The sequence below is a fragment of the Anopheles coustani genome, chromosome 3, assembly GCF_943734705.1.
Source record: "Anopheles coustani chromosome 3, idAnoCousDA_361_x.2, whole genome shotgun sequence".
Classification (NCBI taxonomy): domain Eukaryota; kingdom Metazoa; phylum Arthropoda; class Insecta; order Diptera; family Culicidae; genus Anopheles; species Anopheles coustani.
The window spans coordinates 92909178-92930242 of NC_071288.1; the positions used below are offsets into that span (position 1 = coordinate 92909178).

Genomic DNA, 21065 nt, shown 5'->3' on the forward strand with positions numbered 1-21065 from the left:
CCTTCCCACCGTCGCCGTCGGAGAAGATCCTGAAAAATGAGTTTACAACATTTTCACACGTTATTCAATCGGTGTGTTTCCTTCTTCGGGGTCGTTTTTACTTGTCCGTGTTGTGCTCTCAGATTCGGGACGCACACACTCACACACTCCCTTACCGTTCTGGCCAAGGGTTTGGCCTTTTAAAAAAGTAAGATCTGTGTTTTCTTGATATTTTACATTCGCGTACTTTACTGCGACCAGTTTCTCTTGGTTGGTCTTTGCTTGCTTTGCTGAGGGCACCTAAAGGGATAAAAGAGCGGAGGTCCAGGAGACACAGAAGAGGGCCACAGCTTTTAAAGCCTCTGTCGGTGCCTTTTTTGCGCGCCTCTCTCCTTCTGTCCTCGCCTTTAGCATGATCTCTTGGTTGGTCTCTTCGCAGGTTTATATCTCATGGTGTACCGAAGTCTTCAGGCGCGGTATTCGCGAGATATATAAATTTTTTCTTCCTTATCTTGTTCGTTTTGCGACTCATTCTCGGTCGGTTCTTTTTGGGGGCTGCACGTAATTTTTTTTTGCAGACCGCTGCTCTGATCGTGGTGGTGGTGGTGGTGCCTATGCGCCATGTTTTATCTTGCGGCTGCGTGAAGGATTGTCATTTTTTTTTCTCTTTTGGTTTTCTTAAGTTTCAGTTAGCCTTTTCCAGTTTTCGGGTGGTATTTCTTCAAAACAGAAGACGATCACAACAGCATCTCTCACTCTTTCTCGGAGATCACCATGGTTAGAATATCTGCGTTTTAAATGGATTGCGCTGCGCCGGGGTTTGCCGAGTGTTTTCTTCCTTCTTACCTAAAAGGCAATGTTTTTGGGGATATGTAATGGTTTTCTTTTTTCAATCTTCATCCAAGTGCACGCGAGGATCGGAAAATGTGGCTCCGCCGACGAGAAAATGATAAAAAAAATCACGAATTCACGAATAAATAATAAAAAATAAATAGTTTTAAAGAATTCGGCATGAAACGCACCACACACCGACGATAAAGAGGGGGAGAAAAAATGAAGAAACTGGCAAAGAGGAGACAGCGAAGAAAAACAAAAAGAACGAAGAATGTGAATCGAAGGAGAAAGATCAAGAGAAAGACGGGAAAAGGACGAGCTTCGGCGAACTTTTAATTTTGAATGAAACAAACCGATCATATGAGGTGAGAGATCTTCCCTCGCTACGGTTTTCTCACCCCCACCTACCCCCTCCCAGACGCAGACGGACCGGGGCGCGCAAGATCGTCGGCGAATTTCTTCTCGGGTCTCCCGCGCGCTCCATAAACAGGAAGAGATCGAGCCGGGCACGAGATAACCTTTTCTTTTTTACGATTTCCAAGAAGTCTACGACGAATGTAAAATGTGGCCACGGAAAAGGGGTGGGTGTGACAGAGAGATCCGAGCAGAAGGAACGTCTTCTTTGCGTGCGCTGCGAGAACCGGACCTCCTTCGTCCTTGCTGTCATCGACGATCATCGACATTGCGACGACGGGGTCTGTTCTGGGCGGTCGGCAGATTTTTCGGCACAGGGAATCAACCCCAACCCCCAACCCCCAACCAGCCACCACACCCCTCTTCACGGTCGTTTCTGAAGTCGTCGTTGTACTCGTTATTTATTTTTTGTGTGTTTCCCACCGATCGAGGTCCTCTCTAACAAACTTCTCCTTGCTGAGGAACGGATACACAAACACACACACGATGCGCGAAATCCGGCCACACAACAAACTGCCCACACTCTCCGTCCACCACCCCTCCACCACTCCACGGTGAATGGAATGCTGTCCTCACTTTTTCGGTTTGATTTCTTTTTTGTTTTGTCGATTCCCGCGCGTCCGTTAGTTCCCCAAGCGAAGAGGGAAGGACAAGCGAAAAGGTGAGAAGACGCGGGCGGACCATGGACCGAGCCCTGCTGATCGAGGCAAGATCTCGAGTGTCGTGTCGTTCGTCCTGCGGTGCTGGTTGGATAATGTTTTTGGAGGTGTTCTGTTCAAGTGCATGATGAAACACGAGAGAGAGAGAGAGGGGAGGAGGGGCGAGTGTGGAGGTCGTTATAGAACTTGGAGTGAGAAGGAGGAGGAGGAAATGTGGCATAATGTGGAGTTTGCTTGCGCGATTTGGCATTACTTTCGGTGGAGCGCCTTCTTCTGAAGCGACGGACACTTACACCCGAGCGCGGGCTTCTCCAATTTGGAAAACCAACCGGAGGGACTCAAGGATGGGTGGGGGTCGTGGAAGAAACAAGAGATGCTACGTTAGTCTTCTGCCGCTTTGCCGGTTGGTTGATGTCCCGAGCCCTGTTATCTTCCCGATCATCAATCAAATCGAAGCAGCAGCAACAGTTAAACGCGGACGGTCGATTTCTACGTGTACCACAAGGAGAGTCGTCCTTTACACACGGCCTTTTTTTCGACACTGTGTATGTGTATCTGGCCATAGAAAAGACGCCCGGTCGGCCACAGGCGCCGAAAAGGAAGTGCGTGCCCTGAGCGCAGAATTTGAGCGGCTCCCTGCCTTTGAAGGGGTGAGAGGAGGAGGGGAGTCGAGATGGCGTCGGGCGAAAATCGAATTTTGACCGTATCGAACAAAAAAAGAAACCCGGCATTCACCATCTCGCAGGAGGGAGGATCGCCTGTTTTGAGGTGCTACTCTTAAACGAAAAAAAAACATTTTTCATACATCGAGGAGCAACAGTTCTTTTTCAATTGTGGACGCGAAGGTGAACCCCCGGGGGTGTGGGAATCGACGGGGCGGCATTCCCTTTAGCGCCTTCGCTGAAGGATATGAAAATATGTTTAAAAAGGAGGCAGGTAAAATAAAGGAGCACAGCGGCAGCAAAAAATGTAACACACGATCTTGAGAATCACGCAAACGGCGCATAGTTCTTTTTTTGTGTGTGTGTGTTCGTAAGTGGAATGTCGAGTTGCGGGAAGAAAGGTGGAGGTCGGACGGGACGTGACGACGATGCTTTGTGTGTCCCGCATTGGTCAAATCGGTAGTGGGCCCCCGCCGCTTTATTTTTAAAAGGCATCGGTCTCGTTTTGGATTCATTCTCGTTATTTTTATTTTTTGTTCCCTGACGAGAGACCTCTCTCGTGCTGCTGATGATGATGATGATGATTTGGATAAATTTTGTTTTCGCCCGCTCCAACCGGCGAACTGGTCGAGCTTTTGCAGTAAGGATCTCTTCCCATGGCGCACTCCTTTTTCGATGCTGCGAAGATCTGAAAGGAAGAGATGGGATGGGTGAGTCGGTGCTGTTGGCAGGACACGCAGGTATAAATCATCCCGCGCCGACATATTTGCCTGTGAGAGAACTATTCACGCGTAATCACCACAGAAATGACGATGGTTAGGGGCTCTAAAGAGCCGGTTCTGATCGCCGGAGATTGGATCAATCGTCCGTTCGTCGTCCGAGGAGGAGGATAATTTTAGAAGCCCCCCCCTTTTCTCATGATCACGAGCAGTTTCTAATGTGTTTTGATTTTAGCGTAGCAGTTGTGTTGGTGCCATTATGATGAAGATCGTCACTGGATTATGTCTACGATCGATGCAAGAGATCACGAGGAAGAACTACGATTTAATAATAATGGACATCCTTGAACGGGCGATAAACAACAACCCGCAGTTGAAACGCAACTACCCGAGGATACGACCAGCAGCAAGAACGATAAACGCATAAAACTCCACTGGAAGGATAAAACCACACAACCCGGGTCCGGGTCATGGAAGATCACACCGGCGTTGGTTTTCTTTCGTTAGGACGACGACGAGGAGCAAATGTTGTCGCTTCTGAGATTACCTTTACCCGACCATTCATCAGCATTATGCGGTGCTGTCCGCTTGTGTCCCCTCGATTAAAACCAAGCAAAGGATCTTGGAACGCCCCTCACCGCTGGGGAAAGATAACGGTGTGGTAATATTTGCCGAACGGGGGAAGAAAACAAGGGTCCCGCCACGGGAAGGGAAGAAGCAAAACAACATCATTTCAAACAGCAATGTTGTATGGTGTGTATGGGTTGAAAAAATCCCCTACATTGACCGATGGAATCGGATGCTGGCAACGAGGAGAAACCCAAGAGTGATGTCCTTCTTGATGTTGTGCAGCGAGAGGAATGCAACTCTAGATGGGACCACCAACAACCGTCCCGAAATTATGATGATGATGTTGTGTCGCGCTCGGTTCTTCGGTGGCTACGCCGCGGACGGGCAGCAGATATTAATCAATCAAAAAATCCCGACGTACACAATCAGTCATAAGAACACCACCGTTTCCTGCTGCTGCAAATGTCCTTTTTCTCCCCGTTTGGTGCATTAAAACGTTGATATGATGATGCACATCGGGGATTGGGTGGCGATGAGCAAGCGCGTAGACGATTTATGATGGCATATAATTTTGCGGTCAAGAACATAAAATCCTGTCACCCTATCCTTCTCTCTCTTGCATTCGGGAGCGATTTCATTGAGGGTTGTTTTAACATTTGCATAACCTCAAATTGACCGATACGATAGGGAAAAGACCCAAGACAGGCAGCGTTAATCCCAGGAAATGTATAGAACAATACTTTCAGAAGAAGGGACATGTTCGTAGATGTTCAATTTAATTTAACGGTTTTTGTCTTTCAAACACAACAAGAAGGTCCTATGAGGGGTCGGTTACTATCCTGTCCATTTCTTGAGTTTCTTTTAAACCGAAATTATACTCTTTTTATTCATAGATCGCACTCCTCGTGAGTCGTGTGGCGTAGGATTACGATTACGATCGTTGCGAGACAGTTGGTAGTGGTTGGCCAAGAAATGGAAAGTTGCCCACTGCACTTCCTTGGGATCGTCGGGAGGGGGAGCATTCATTCGTCAGCTTTTCACGATCGACAGCGCACGAAATTTATGCACATAACCTTATTGTTGCCCTCGTGTCGGGCTCGTGGATACTCCACTCCTTTTTGGTGGGCACGTGCTCATAGCACGTCCTTTGCTTATTACTTAAGCCACGTTCCTGAATAAATTTAAAACCGTTTCTCGGCCTACACAATTTTGTACCCATTATAAGTCCTTCGAAGAAAGACGGCTGGCCCCAAAAAAGAAATAAAGGAACACACGTCATAATAACAGATGTCCGGCAGGCGCGTGCCCGCTCAAGGCATCGCCTCGTAAAGTCTACTCTCTTATCCTTCCATTATCCTTTATCGTTTTAATTCTTTAACGCACTTTTTTTTTAATTAATTTTCTTGTTTCTCCTTTTCCGTCCTTTTTAGAACTGGGAGTTGCTGTTGATCAGCAAGCTCGAGTGGAACATCAACGCGGTGACGGCGTACGACTATGTTGATCATATTCTGGAGCGCGCCAAATGGGGCTCGGACGACGCCAGGCTGCGTGAGCACGCGCACACCCTGATACACGTCTGCAATACCGGTAAGTGTCAGGATGGCGATGGTACGAAATCGTTAAGAAGAAGGGACGCAAACGTACACAGGATCACGGTGACCACGGAGGTCAGTTAATTGCAACAATTGCTGGAAGGACACAAAAAACGTTGCCCAACGGTTGCTTCCAGATGGTGTGTGTGGATCTTCGAGGCAAAAATATGTCCTTCCCTGGGCTTGTCTTATCGTCCTTTCGCAACTGTCATTGTTCGGTGACGCACACAAGGACTTCCTGTCGCAATTAACCATTTCTATGGGAGAAATAAGAATTGTCAAATATAATGCGTTAGGTTCTCGTTGCCAAACGCTCCAAACATGTGATGGAATGCAGCGCTCCCTTCTGCTTCGAGAACCTCTGGTGTGTAAGGTTATGTTATTAATGATCGTAATAAAACGTGGGTCCCCCTCGTCTTCCAATCGTTCTGTAGCGTCGAACGGTGGGGTGGGTACGACAATTCGCGTTTCCGTCCGTTGGATTGATTTGTCAAAGCGACCCAGAAGAGAGGACCAACACTCTGGGCATCTCTGGGATATACCATCGCGCATCTCCTTCCAATTGCCTCCGTGTGTGAGTCAACCAAGTTCCCGCCTCGGTCGTACCCGCGCGGAAGAAGAGGTCTCTAATTCGAGGTCATTTTCATAAAATTCTTTTACTACAAACCGTTTATTGCCCTCTGCATCGAACCCGGCGCGAGAGAGCCCGACCGAAGATCCGATGCCGATGGAATCGCGTCCCGGTCGATGGAATTTAGCAACCATCTCGAGCCAGCAGCAAATAAAAGAGGAGGCAGCAGCCACAAAAACACGCGCACCATTTCACTACGTGTTCGGGTATTGGAGGTTCGGATGTTTGCGTTCGTTTTTTACGGCAGCAGCAGCATATCGCCAAGAGGAGCGAGATCCATCCACCACCTTTTTGCCTTGGTCCCGTCTGGATTCCTTTTTCGATTTCCTCAAATGCTCTGCTCCGTCGTCGAGGACAACGGCGCGCGGTGTCGAGGACAATTATTCTTCGATTTCAATGCCAATGCCTGTGTTGCCGCCTTGTTGTGTGTTGTGTATTCCATTCGGTTTGTTTTTTTTTTCTCCACAATCCGAACCGGAGTTGGACGGAAGGAACCCCCGGAGCCCTGGGAGAGGAGGAGGACGGTTGAAATTCACTCGATCGAATCTCACATCACGACGGAATCTCTCCCTTTTGCTAGAGTCTGTGTGTGTGTGTCTGTGGCTCCTTTTTTTTCGCCCCGTTACCCCGGCCTCTTCACGTTTAATGTGCCATTCATTTTCGGGGATATTTAAATTCAAGGTTATCGCGAGCGGCGGTTGTTCGCGCGCGCGCACGCCGTAGACCAGAAGAAGCCTTAACAGGGCACCGAAAGGTAAAACCGAAAGGTATCCGGGGGTAGGGGAGGGAAGAATAAAAAACAACACCACACTCAGACCGCGACTTGCTTGAGCGGAAGCGATCCAGATTCCTGTGCGTCGTGTGCTGTTGATTGCGTTCCTCCCCGACGAACGAACGCGCCCCGTCGTGTCCTCCGAGAATCTGCGGACGGGGACTGTTGCCTGATCGACGACTTTGGCCCTCCTTACGTATATGTGTTGATGTTTCGTTCGCTATTCTGGAACGAAACGAGGTAATGGGTTAGGTTCTCGAAGGGGTTGAACGACAAAAGAGATCCTTCCTCGGTCGAGACGTCGAGGATGTTCCATACGTCGGGGGCTCTTTTTGGGTAGGAATTAAATGGCTTGGTCCTTGGAGTGACATGGGTTGGGTCTTTTGCTTAAGGACTTCGTCTGTCTAGACTCGCCAATTGTGAAAAAAGTTAGTCCAAGGATCTATACACGTAAGAAATATTAATTTTGTTGTACACTTTCAGTCCTCGCTCTAGTTAATGCTACAAACAGAACATCCTTGGGATCCAAGTGAAGTATTCCAAGTCCAACGGAATTTACCGTACTTCCCGTTTTCCCGTACGAGGTCAAAGAAACATCTGCTATCGTTTCGCGTTCAACTTCTCCACCGTGTATCCTTTTTTCGTCCTACGGAAAGCCCTAGCCCTGTGGATCGTCAAGAGGGTAAACGGACTCGATTCAAATCGAAATCGAGTGGTTGGTTGGTTTCTTTTGCTTTTGCGCCTTCCCGGTGTGGTTGGGTTTGATATCAAACATCTGCCATCGACGTCGTTAATGTGTAATGGTGCGCACCCAGAAGTGAAGAAGTTGGGGGAAGTGTTTGTGTTGAGTACCAGCACTTCGTTGTGGTGGGTTCGTGTATCGGAATCCTTTTTTTTACCGATTCCGATGCACCTCGCGTTCATACGAAGTTTATTTAAAAATAAAATATAAAACTACCCCCAGGATAGGGAAACGTGGCCGCCTTCGGGCAGGTTATGTGTTCGTGCTCGGTCAGTTGGACTGCAGGACAGCCTGTTGCGCACACCTTCAGCTTCTGCAGGATATTCAACGTTAAACCCCGGGCAAAGACCTACTTGACTTGCTCTCCTACCTTTAGCGCAAGGCGCACGTAAACCCTGCGCGCAACACCCGGATGGAAAACATGCAGGTGTTGGTCCGTTTCCTTCTTTGCACTCTTGAACCGGACGTGTCCTTAATTAACCCGGGTCGCGCTTGCCCGCTTGGCTGCTTATTTGTCCTATCGCGACACCTCGATCGCGCGCAGGTTGAGGGAGAAATTTATGTTAATTTCCGGTTGTTCAACTCCCCTCCCACCGGTCTTTCCTCTACATCCCTTCTAATGATCCTTTCAGTTTAGTTTATGTTTTCCTCCTTTTTTTCTATCCAAGTATCGTTTATTTTTAGTGTCCAGTCCGTCCTCCACAAGTGTCAACGGCCAATCGAAGTAGATCAACTCTCCTCAAGTGTCAAGCACAGGAACAGGGAGAGACAATTAGTCCTGCTGTAGCTGACGGTACAACCTGCTGATGGCGTGCCGTGTGGCCACTTGTTGGTTGGGGTTTCTGAACCTGCCGAAGGGTGACTTAAGTTTTTTTTTTTTTGTTTTTGTTCGTGCCCGTTTTTGAAAGCTCCACACGTCACACCACATGCCACCACCATAAATGGAGTCGCGATCGCGAGGGTCATTTTCCACGTTAGGGAAGTGCCAGTTTTTCCACCGCGCACTTTCCCGCGACTGCTTTGTCCGATGGTGGTAGTGTTTATAACCGTTTCCCTGCCGATGGGAACGATGGAGCCTTTACTTACTGGCAACGTTCCAGAAGAGAGTCGGCATTTTATGGAAATCGCAAACCGCCTCTCCTCATAAAAGGCTCGACAGCGTATCGTTTTGATGAAGTGGCGTCAAAAGCAGCATGGTGTGTGTCCTCTGTTCCTTCGCTCCACCGACATTTTAAACGCGAATTCCTAAAGCGGAGTTCTCTTCACCAAGGAAGATTCGACATTCGGTGCCTGTTCCAAGTCTTCGATTCTCTTCCGGGATTGACTGCTACATCGTTTGTTCAGTGCAATGACCCAATAATTTGGCATCTGCAACAATGTTACAACGATGTTTCCAGCGGTGCGGACTAAGAGTACAGAATTGTAACTAGCCGTGTATCAATGTCCTCATCTTCACCATTACAACCTACCTTGTGCCGGAGAGGCAGCTTGCGATCTTATCGTGCGCTATTATCGGTTTGCGGCCAGTTAAATAAATAACCTATCTTGAAGTTCCAAAAGGTGACATTCGATATATACACACCACGGCGCGGTACCAATTCCATTATTTGAACTTCTTGCGGCGTGCTGGCTGTGTGCGATATCAGGAAATGGATTACATCGAGAACTTACGATACGAAACCATCTGCCAAGTTCCAGGTAGTTCATGGGGAAACCCTTACCGGCGCCCGAGCCGAGGCGGCTGTGATTTAACCCTGACTAAGAAATCGATGAGCCATCTATCTTCCCTAAAGCACCAGTACCTCCTGGCAAGGGGAAGACGAGAATGGTTTGCTGTAAGGAATTGAAATGTGAAGCTATGGAAACTATACCGGTTTAAAAGTCATGTGAACGATCATACACATCTGCTGTTGGTTCGTTTTTTACAAATTGATACAATCCCCATAGCGTCATATCGTCAGGGGGACTTGGCATCTCTTTCCTGCGCACACACGTCCACGGTGAGGATCTCCCCGTTTGCCAACACCGACCGGTTTCTTCGCCGGTGGTTCGGCTAAATTTAGCGATTTTTGCAATTCATGCAATTGTTTGTCGCGCTGCTGATACGGTTAAAAAACCAACCGAGATTTGTGCTGCTGCGGCGCGGGGTTGAGGGAGGGGGGTGCGTGAAACGTTCATCATACCGGAGACGACAAACAACACACACTGTCTTGTGAACTCTCGTCAACTTCTCCACATTGTCCGTCAACCAACCCAGCCAGCTGGTCCAGTAAATGGTGATTTCCTGCTACTCCATGGTCGTCGTCGCAAATGTGTCTCGAGACGAAGGCAAATTTTCTGAACTTCGGGAGGGTTTGGAGCTGGGGGGAGGTGCATGGAATATTGTCCCTTTTTAGTATGAAAAAATCCGGTCCTCATTTTCGCCCCGAGGACTAATGAATGAGTCTGGGACTGATTGGCAGTGGACGGATTCGATTGCGCCTCGGTTAGTCCGGGGTAACGTTCCGGATTGTCGTTGCTAATGAGCCTTGGGTACTATATGATACACAAGCAACTCCAAGGAGCAACATTGTACCGAAATGTCACCAGTTTTCCCACCAGGGGACTGCTGAAGAAATCAGGAATGGAGTGCGTTTCCCCGTCCTGTCCTGTCCTGTTGTATCCTTTACTGGGACATCATCCTCTGGCACACACCGGTTCCAGTTTCCCAGGCCTCCTTTTGTTTGCGGAAGGAAAAACTCGTTCCTCCTCCTCCGGGGTTTCCCTGGCGCTATCATCCAATCCAACCCATCCCCGGGCCCGAACTCGAACTTGTCCCCGAAATCAACTACCCAAAAGGAACCACTTTCTTCCCTTACCCGGACAAAGCCGCAACAACAACCGGCCGTGTTGCTTCTCGCCACGGATAACGGTTAGTTTTGGAGATTCGTCCTGTGAGCTGTCGAGCAACGGGATAAATTTATTACCCCTTTTCTTTCGTTACTCCTTTTTCCCGCGACTGCAGCATTGGCTGCTCTCTTCTGGTGGGACACCGCATGATCAATAAATTAATTACACCTCCCCAAGCCAAGCAAACGGTTGTGGTGCAATCCATGTTTTGGGTAATAAAATTCCCTACCACTTACCCTTTTCAATGTCCTTCCCCTTTCGGGATGGGAAGGAAAAAGGGAAAAAGATTTTCCTTCAATCAAACCGGGCGCGCCAAGAAGATAACACCGTCCGGGGAACGGGGTTACCCGGGAGTGTTTCCTTCAATTAATAAATCTTTCTCGGTTTGGCAATAATTCAAAAGATGGTGAAGAAACAAAATACAACAAGATTTAAAGAAACCCACCATAAATCCTTGATCGGACCCCGGGACACGGTTGTGTGTGTGTGTGCCAATGAGTGAAATGCACCGTGCAAATCTTCACCCGACATGCATTATTATTCTCCGCGTTAGGGTACGGAGAAAATTAATTAGAGATTGCCGACGAAAAAAGGGAAAACCACTCAATCATTTAGTCGGTAAGGAATGCTTTCTTTTTCGGCTGTTCTCTTGTGTAAACCAGTTGATTTTTTTATAATGCACTTATGTTTTTCTGCACATTTTTTCTTACTTCAAATGTAACGATCCTTCTTGATTCATTTTTTTTTTCTTCGAAAAAATACATTTCATTGGGAGAAAATAAAAAATCACATTCTTCTTGAGGTAACACAAATGAAGGGTGTCGAAAAAAGAAAAGATCATCCTTCACCCAGGGGGGAAAACGATCGTTTTTTTTTTTGCTGGCGAAATGTCCAAATGATAATCCAAATCCAAATCAATTGCCACCGAATTTCGGTTTTACGAGCTCGCACTACTCAGCATTATTTGACTCATCCCCTTGAAAACGATAGCTTTCACTGGGGAGATGGAAAACCAAACTGGAGAAAATACTCTTTCCTAGATCTTTTTTTACACGCTGTTTGTCGAGGAGCAGAATAGAATCCCTTTCGGATCATTGTCGTCCTTTGACGCACGACAAGAGAAATGAATCTCGTCATAAAAAAGTGAACTACAAAAAACGATCGCGAGTCACAAGGAAAGAAGCTTAAGAAAAAAGGATAATTTAAATCACTTTCACGAAGTTTTTCAATATCGAATAGAGTAGAACAACACCGGGAAATGTGAGATGGCTGTGTTTTTTCGTTGATTTAAAACACAACTTTCCTGTAAGTGAAAAAAATAATCTTTATAAAAATCACACCTGGCCAATTCCTTGCAGGACTCCCCTAAGATTCGATGTGGTGTGACGAAGCGTACGTTTTCCGTTGCGCGTGACCCTACCGTTTTTTTTCTTCCTTTCCTTGGCAAATCTCAACAGAGGGGGGGAAGGCAAGCAACCAGATCCTTCTTAATTATTTCCGATTTAAAATCACGTCCCGTACCAGACCTTCGTTCCTTTGACATGACTCTCTTGCGATCCGTTTTTTTTTTCATCCGTTGGTTTAATTATTGTACTTCGCAAGTATCGAATAACTGCAGCTTTAATTTTCTGCAGCTTGCGCACCATCTCGATATGTGTTTATGCGATTCCGTGCCAATGGCACACATTATGGTGCTTGCATATGTGACCGGTCTGGCTTTCTTGTTCGCTTGGCTTTGTTTTTATTTCTTTCTTAAGTCGAGTCGTGTTTTCTGTTACACCTTTCGATCATTCGTCTTCGATCGTTAAAATCGAGACAGGAGGGAAATAAAAACACAATGCATGAAATATTCCACGGAGGACATGTGCATCCTCCAACCGGTCAGACGCTTCCCCCGGCCCCCATCTCTCCACCCGCCATTTGCCCAAAGTCCTTCCATCGATGCCCGCGATAGCAAAAAATGGAATAAGAAGGTCATTTTCTTTCCCGGGGGGCTAGCGAAGGGGGGACGGGGTGGGAAAGGACACAGACGAAGCAGGGCGGTTGTATTACCATTTTTCTCGTTTTCCCACCATATCCCACTTTGGAGCAATTACAATTACACACACTCATTGTCCCTTTAAATGGGGGGAGGCCGGTATGTTTTTTTTGTCCCCCCACATCCACGCTTATTGATTTCTAGTTTTATGCGCCCAGCATAACCACATGCGGCACGGGAACCCATGGCCGACAAGCATAATAGCACATAATGTCTTTCGTGTAGCGCGAGAGATGGTTAAAGGATCGGAACGCCGCGCAACCACCATTGCCGCGAATCGATTAACAAAAACTGGAGGAGGAAAGCCTTGAAATAGCAGAAAATACACACCAGACGACGACAGGACGGACGGACGGACGGACCAAGCGCACGTGCCCTGGGTGGAAATAAAAGGGTGTTTTAAAGAGCCCTCTAAACCATTTTGGCGTGGACTTCTTCTCCGTCCCGCCGTTTCGCTTGGACTGCGGGTTTTCCTTCTGGCCGCGCTTCCGCCCGTAACCACTTTTCATTTTCGGTTTCTGATGTATGCACATAAATAATTAAAATAACAAACGTAGGACAAAAGGCCCCCCAACCTCCGGGTTTTTTGTTGGCTCAAAACAAGCTGGTGGTAGTTGTCGTCGATAAGAATAAGAAAGCGTCGGTCAGAGACATGGTCCTCCTTGAAGGCGATCCTCGGACGGCGAAGAAACGCCAGCAATGCCGTTGACCATCATCGTCGTCGTCGTCGTCTTTATCCCCATCGATTTTCCACCACCATCATCGGAATCGGAACGGAAACCGAAGGGACATATGCTGTACACGAGAAAATGTAGTCCGGTGGTTTATTTTATCTTTGCTAGGAGTAAAACGAACGATAATTGATCACTTGTTGAAGTGCTTTACTCATAAAGGTTAGGTTCTTTCTTCTTGCTGTTCGAGTTGCAACACTTTGCCAGATAAAAAACACTTGCAGCCTTCATGTTGTGTTCGTGGCGATTAGCTAATGGTTCTTGATTTATCCTTTGCAGACATAACATCAACAATTGAGTTTCGTCCCAAAATTGTTTAGTCGACAAAGATCAGAAATACGGTTCAATTCTCGATAGTATTTCGGGTCCTGTAATACTTCTCCTTTAAGTAACTTCTAAACAAGGATCGGTATGATCGAAAATCTACGCAACAAATCCGCAAGCTTACTCAATATCCCTAAAAAAAGCCTACTGGGTTAGAAAACATGTTCCAGAAATCTGTGCGAGACCATCTTGAAGCCACTTTGAGGTTATGTGATCGCATTGCTTTAGAGGCGCACATCCCTCTACCTCCTCATGTGCGTGCGTTTGTGTTTGTCCCGGGTCCATTCGGTGTACGTGGTTGCGTTTTGCAATTGCAACTTGCCATGCCTTTGCACACACACACAGCGTGTGTCTTCTTCCTCCGGCCAGTTGCTGCCTCTTCTGCATCTAATTGTTTACCCAAAAGATCTGGACGACGTGAGCTCTCTCGTCGGTCGTCCTGCTTGTCTCGAGGCCATTCCACAGTCCGGGGAGAAACATATGGTGCACGGTCGCGCATGTTGTATACATGCATTGCACTGTTTGGACATTCCTCCGGCTTTCGTGTGCAGCAGCCTTTTTCTTTCTTATATTTGCCTTCAAGTGATACGCAAACGCGCTGTGCGCCGTCTTTACGTGGCGGAGTGTGGAAGAAGTAGTTCGTCTCAGCCAGTGTGTGCGCAAGCATTCAAGTTGGTCTGCATTCAGGGCCCTGGGAACCGACCGACAGAAAGCCACCAAGCTCGAATCCCAAAAGGATGTAAGAAGTGGAAAGAAACCCAATGCGAATGCGCGGAGAAGAAGGCTCTCTCCTTCTTTGCAGTCCTCCCGAGTGTTGCCGCTATTCCGTACCTCTCGGGATCTTCGATCTTGAATTTTTCCTGGAAGGAAAGTTTTTTTTTTTTTGCTCGACTCTCCCGCAATATCTTCCTCAATGGGAGAGGGACCACTGGCTCTGGACCAAGCGTAACGAGGTTGAGAAAGCGGTCCGGCCAGGATTTTATGGTCAGCCCGCCCGCCCGTCCTGTTGGTTGGTTCTTTAAGGTTGAAGGAGAAGAGTATCAAGAGGACGCCAGTACAGTAAAACCATCTTGAAACACTAACCCAATCCTCCTCCTCTGGCTTGGTTTCTCATCATTTCAAAAATCACTTCCACAGAACAACAGTTTCACAACTCTACGAGGGGCGCCTCAATTTCTTTTTTCAAACCCTATGCTAATCAGGCAAATGAGAGTTCGTTACGATCTTCCAATCAAGAGGTGTGCGCTACTAAATATCCTTTTCAGAAGCTAATTTATTTTTGGGATATTAAAAACTGCCATCTTTTGTCGCAGCGTCTCAGTGTGTTAGCATTTTTAACCTCCGTTGAAGAGGGTTAAAAGGGGTTAGTTATGGTAATAAAAATCTCTCACTCTGGTGTGTAACCCTTTGCCGAATCGATCACCAGTTTTCGGCACCGTGTCGGATTCGCCCGTAGGCCAATATTTACAAATATTATAATTTTGGCCTGCCAATCGAAGAAAAAGGGGGATATATCGAACGGGAATAAGAAGTGCCACCATCGGGGCGCCATCGTCTCACATCTTGAGGTTCTCTCTAAGGTTTTTTCGGATTCGTCCCGTCTACCTGTTTCGCACGAGTCGGACGGATCAAACGAATGGCAAGACACGGAGGGAGATAGAAGAAGACAAAAAGAGAGCTCCGACACACAAGGGGGTAACCCTTTGCGATCGCAAGCGCAAGATGAAGATCAAGACGAGGAAGACGAAGGACCTTCTCTCTAACGCTTTATTATTAGTGTGCGATCGAGATTAACATGACGTCCAAGAAGCAACAACGAGCGAAATAAAAAGAAACACGTTAACCTTCAAGAAGGAGCTCGCCCAGACATAGAGCCCCCGATATATCTCGTCTAGTAGGTAGTCAGCCTTCCTTCTTCGAGCCTTCGAGCTTTTGGTTTGTGGTGCTGAAAAAAGGGGTTAAACATAGATTTATGGCGTGCGGATATTTCCGAAGGACCGAACGCTCTTCAGCGAGAGCCTCCTTCCTTTCGAAGTCGATTTTCTTCAAAGTACCTGAAACACGAGTCTCGTCCAGTGGTGGTAGAAAACGAAACAAATGTACCTAACTCAGCTTCTCTTGTCGACCGACCGACCTCTCTCTCTACACGTCGCTGTGATGCAAATTATGTATGCGCAAACCTTTGCCTTCTTTTTCCGCAAGGCAATGTAGTCTGAGTCCTTTCCCGGTCGCTATCGGCATTTTTCGTTTGTAGTGTGTGCGGTTTTTTTTTGTGCTCTTGGCACTCACTGTTAGGGGTTTTTCTTTTGCTTGTTTTTCTTCTGCTTGCGAAAAGGATCCTTAACGAAAACCCCCAACCACTCCTCAGCGAAGTAAGAAGGAACGCGAGGAAAAGAATCTTTCTCCTTCCTGCCTACCTACCCCGTGGGGTAACGAGAAGAAATGTTTCTGCGTGTTCGTGATCGTCACCGTCCCGCCCCGTCTACACCTTCTTCTCCTTGCGTCGGGCCGTTCTAGAAACCGAAAGGAAAAACCGTTGCTCGCCAAACAACCAAACACCACATGGGAAGGAGAACCAGTCCGGACTCTTCTGCACAGCTTCTTTCCGCACTTTTGGCACCAAGGCACGCACACTCTGGCATATTGTGTGAGGTCTTTCTGGATTTTCTTACCCAACACCTGAGGATGCGCGCCTCCCGGGGAAGAGAAGAGGGAATCGGATCGAATCCGGTGCGATTCGAAACGGAAACCCAAACGTTTAGGAGGTTAGGTTTTGCTGTCCGGGGAAGAACTCTCCTGCACGAAATCTTTCTCTATGCTACTTTTTGGTGATTGCCTGTTTTCTCTCCGCAATGCCAAAAACCGAACCTGGAAGAATCCTACCTCCTTTTCCTTAGCCCCGGAAAATGGTTGACCTTCGTTCGTTTTTCGTCCTTTCTGCGGGACGAAAAAAAAATAGCGACCAACGAAGACATTACGAAGCGAATCGACAGATAAGAAAGATTGGTTCTCTTTCCTTTCGGAATCTTTTCGGTTTGATCGTTTTTTATTCTTGCTTTGATCATGCATGCAATTGGGAATGATCTCAAAACCACCACCGCGTCGGGCTGTTGTGGAAGGGGGGAAGTGGTCGTTATCTCGTGATCGTTTTTATTCCGCAAAAGCATAATCACGCCGCCAGCCAGCCAATATGTATTTGCCAAAACGTTCGTGTTTTTCTCTTTGAAGCCAATGAAAAATTCCTTACAGCGCGTGCGGCAATATATTGTTTCCACCAATCGGCAGTTTTCCTTTCGTGCCAATGCAGTTTTATATTCCCTCAAGGTGCTTTACCACCGGGGAGGTATTATTATTGTGTTCCTGTACTCTCCCAACCCTGCTGCTTCGAGGGGAGTTTTTCAAATGCGGCACCAATTCCACTTTTGTTGGAAGAAGGAGGTGGTTTTTCTTTGCATTCACAGCGCAAGTTCGAAGTCGTTGGAGTTTTATTGCACAAATGTGCGGCGTAGGGAAGGAGGATTGCGCATGGCAGATGTTTAATTCTGCCTCAATCGAAAGGTGTGTGTGACGCACCACAGGAGGACGAGAACAAATGCAAGGAAATAAATAAAATAACCTTACAATCAACACACGAAGCAGGAGGAGGAGGAGGATGCATTGCGGGAGGACGGACGGGTCCTGAAGGCGTCGTTCCTTCATCGTAAGCTAAGGATCGCCTGAAGTCCTAAGAAAAGGAGCTTTCATACAGCTCGATAAGGACACACGGGAATAAGGACCCCATTTTGTCGTGCAACAAACTATTCGAATTTAAACGATCTTTTTTAATTTTCAAATGTAACTAACGACGGCATGGATCGCTTTTCTTTCCTCCCTCGGAATATAGGGACTTGCATATTCTTGAGCACCACCTTTTCTTCCGCTTCCGAAAAGCGTCACCAGACGAACATATGCCTTGGAGGTAAAAAGCCCCTGAACAACACCCCTAGGGAAGGTAGGAGTCGTCGAAGGTGGCGTCATTCGTTCGTTCGTTTGTTCGTCCTCCGATTAAATGTGTGCCCTACGATCAAGATAGAATTGCGTAGGTTACGGGCGTAAGGACGACACCAGGTGGTGAAGACGTTAGCATTGCGGCACAGCGAAGTAATAATAATAAGGGTAGTAGTGTTGAGGGGGGGGGGGGGGGGGGGGGGGGGGGAACTTGAATTTATCGAGCTGGAAAAAAACCCTATTCTAGGGAAGAATAGGAGGTCGTGTCTCCGATGTCCCAGGTAGGACGAGGCGCAGGCAGTGGCAACATTTGTCGCCATCGTCTTCGCTCGGTCCGGTGCCTTTCTTATTCTTCCAGGGGTGGACGACGACACACATGGGCGAAAAACCTTTCAGCTTGGTTTCCTTTCTTCTCCCCGAAAAAATACCCTTGGAAGAAGGGATATTTAACACGCGTGTCACAATGCACAAACCCCGGGCTTTGGCCATCTGTGTGTGTGGATGGATGTGATCATCATTTTTGATCAATCGGTTAGATAACCGTTTGCTTCAGTCCCTACTTTTTTTTTGTTGCCCTACTGAACTTCCCCGTCCGCTTCTCTTTTTTTTCTTGCAATGGTACTTTTACTTCCGCTGTTTGCACAACCCGCCCGTTTGTGTACAGGAAGAGGGAGGAGGACGCTTTTTATTTTCTTCCGGTTAGGGTCCGGATAGTTGGAGGCTCCTCTGGCTCCGGCAAGAAGAGCAGAAAAAAACGTCTCCTTTTCCATGTTACAAATGACACCTATTTGATATTTTTTATGATTTCTTTACCTACAGTCGATTCCTCTGCTGCAAAGGGTCAGCTGCTTCTGCCCATGAACCATGACCTCCGAACCTCTGATAAAAGTTAGTCGCCACAACTTACACCGGTAATTAGTACCGCTGGAGTGGGCTTCTTCTTTGAGGCCATTTCGAGGGGAATCTTCTTCCCCAAATGTTTCGCGAGTGATCTCTCAAGCAGGAGTTGATACGCTTCGGTACGTTGCTGATAGACACAACATTTACCCTGCAATGGAGACTTATTCTTGATAGTTTCCTACCGATTGGGACCATTAAAACCCTTAAGGAGTTCACCGGAAGTCAGAAAGTACCAGTAGCCATCAATTCCGCGTGTGCCAAAAATAATTGTGCCTCAAAGCCAGAGAGGAAATCGTTTGCCAAATTATGTTCAAAAGTTACCCCACGAATGACAAGGCTTAAAATCAAACCCTTGGGGGGTTTTTGAAATGAATACGTCTTCAAATTGCCTCAAAACAGAAGCCTCCAAGTGGTTGGGTCCATTTCACTTCTACAGGCAGAACACAGAACTCACCCTTAGGGAACTCCGGATCATCATACGAAAGCTCTCCGGTCTGCACTTGAGATAATGACGCTTAGGTCCCGTTTCTTTTTGCTCCCTTCGATTCTTTTAGCGTTAGCGTTCTTAGAGCTGAAGGTGCAATCGCCATCCGATCGAGCATATACATGAATAAAGTAAAACAGAAAAGCGAAGGCAGGTGGCTCGTCATCGTTGCAAGGACCAATGGGATTTTAAACACCACCAGGCAGGTGGACGCGCGGAGATGATCATGCGCGTGTGGTGCGTTTTTAGGTTGTTTTTTAGACAGGGATAAACGCGCGGACTCGGAAACGTACGAGTATCGAGGCTCGATCGGCGGGTCGTCTGTGGCGGATGCAGCGACCCCAAAATGCCAAAACAAAAACTGAAAACAGAAAATTACGACCACCAATCGTCGTTTTGTTTGGTGTCGAGAGCAGGTGCCTTGCGTGCCTTCGGGAAGCATAAGGCTGACGTTACAGACACAACAAAAAATATGCTTCCTCTGCCTTGGGGTGCGCTTTCCCCCGGGCTTTGTCTTATTGGTGGCAATCCTTGGCCGGCTGGAAGGTGCAACAACAAAACGTCCACCGAACGCTGCCTTCGACATGTGCTACAATCTCCTCGAAGGTTATGTTTTCGTCCCCGGGTTTGTTGTGGCAGAGATGAGATGTCCTGCGTTGTTTGTAAACAAAATCGATCCCGCCAACTGGTCGTCGCTTCGTTTTGCGCCAATTTGCAGTCTCCCGAAAGCCCGCAGCTTTCAGAAGGAGGGCATTTAAACGCGCAGGAGTGTGGAACACGGCGTGTGTCCATCATCATGCGCTTTTTCTTGCGAATTTAATGCGTCGACATAAAGAAGGAGTGGAGGATCGCAGAAAAACACGACGAAAAACACCTGGCGCCTGCTCTGATCCTCGTAAACTCTTGTTGTCTTGGTGATGATGCTGGTGGTTTCCTTGGAGATATCTTGCACCTTTTAAAACCGGCCTGAGTAATTCGCGTGAAGCCTTTTGGAGGATCTCCTCCAAGCCCGCTGCAGCAACCATCTGGCGGATTCCGACAGCCGGATATCGTTTAAATGCCAGTTGTTTTGCAATCGGCACCTAGTATCTCTGACGTGCCCTGATGTCCATCATAGACCTCTCCAGCTGCAGCTTTGATGGTGCGACCGGCTTTCTTTTTTTTTATTATTAATTGCTACATACAAGCGCGTGGACATTATCTGTGACACTTATTCCCTTCCTATGCAGGCAGGATAAGATAGCAAAAATAAATTCGCGCTCTCGATGTGATGCAACACAACACAGGAGGGGAGAGGGGAGTGTACTGGGTGAGCTGTTTAGACATTCCACGTTAAGCCCGTTGGTTTATTCTTCGCTCGCTGCATTTTTATTAGTGCATGTGGTGGTGTGCCACCTCCGAAATCCGATACACTTCCGCTCCTTTGCTGTCGGGCGGCCTCGTCGTTGTTGTTGTTGTTGTTGAGCTGCATATGCGAACGAGCTGGATAAGGGGTTTTCCTCATCCAGCTGTGGGCAAAGTCTCGACTGGGCGTAGTCCCGTCGACTTCTAGCGCTATAAGCGGTTAACTTGAGCCAGGCGTCTCGACGGAACCTTTAAAGACATGCAATATGTAACATTCCTTTGTAAATGGATGCCAATTTACTACTGGCGTTTCTTTTTTTGTGTGTTGCATCTTCTTCCGTTAGCTTCGGAATTATTTTCGTTCGCTTTGTGGAAGTAAATAAAGATTTATTCCCCCCGAGTGTTGTTTGTTCGTCAAATGGCAGAAAAGATCATAAACCCCAGGCTCCCCCGGGACCATATTCGATTGATTTTCTAATGAGCCGCGCAAGAACCGTTAACTCTAGCAAAACGCTTTTTTTTGTAAACTGCCTTTCGGCGGGAGGATTTGTTTTGCGTTATGGTCCTCCATGCCTTTGCTGCATCGCATCCCTGTTGCAATAAAAGTATGGGCAATTTAAACAGTTAAATTGCACTATCGAAGCCGACAGCCTTTAAGAGAAAAAGGACCAAAAGGGAAAAAGTTGTTTTGCCGATGCGTTTTTCTTCGTTCGTTTTCTTAAATCAAACGATTTTAGTCTTTTAGGGACCTTTTTTGTGGAAGGGGAATTCCTGCCCAGTCTTATGGTCGTAAA

General features: G+C 47.4%; 1 protein-coding gene across 2 annotated transcripts in view; it reads left to right on the forward strand.

Annotated features, from left to right (window-relative positions):
- LOC131271825 (G1/S-specific cyclin-D2) overlaps nt 1-21065 on the forward strand; it is a 38769-nt gene that overhangs the window by 11495 nt on the left and 6209 nt on the right. For both annotated transcript variants that reach the window (XM_058273380.1, XM_058273379.1), the window contains exon 4: nt 5268-5424. In XM_058273380.1, the coding sequence (XP_058129363.1) occupies nt 5268-5424 (157 nt within the window). The remainder of the gene's footprint in view (nt 1-5267; nt 5425-21065) is intronic.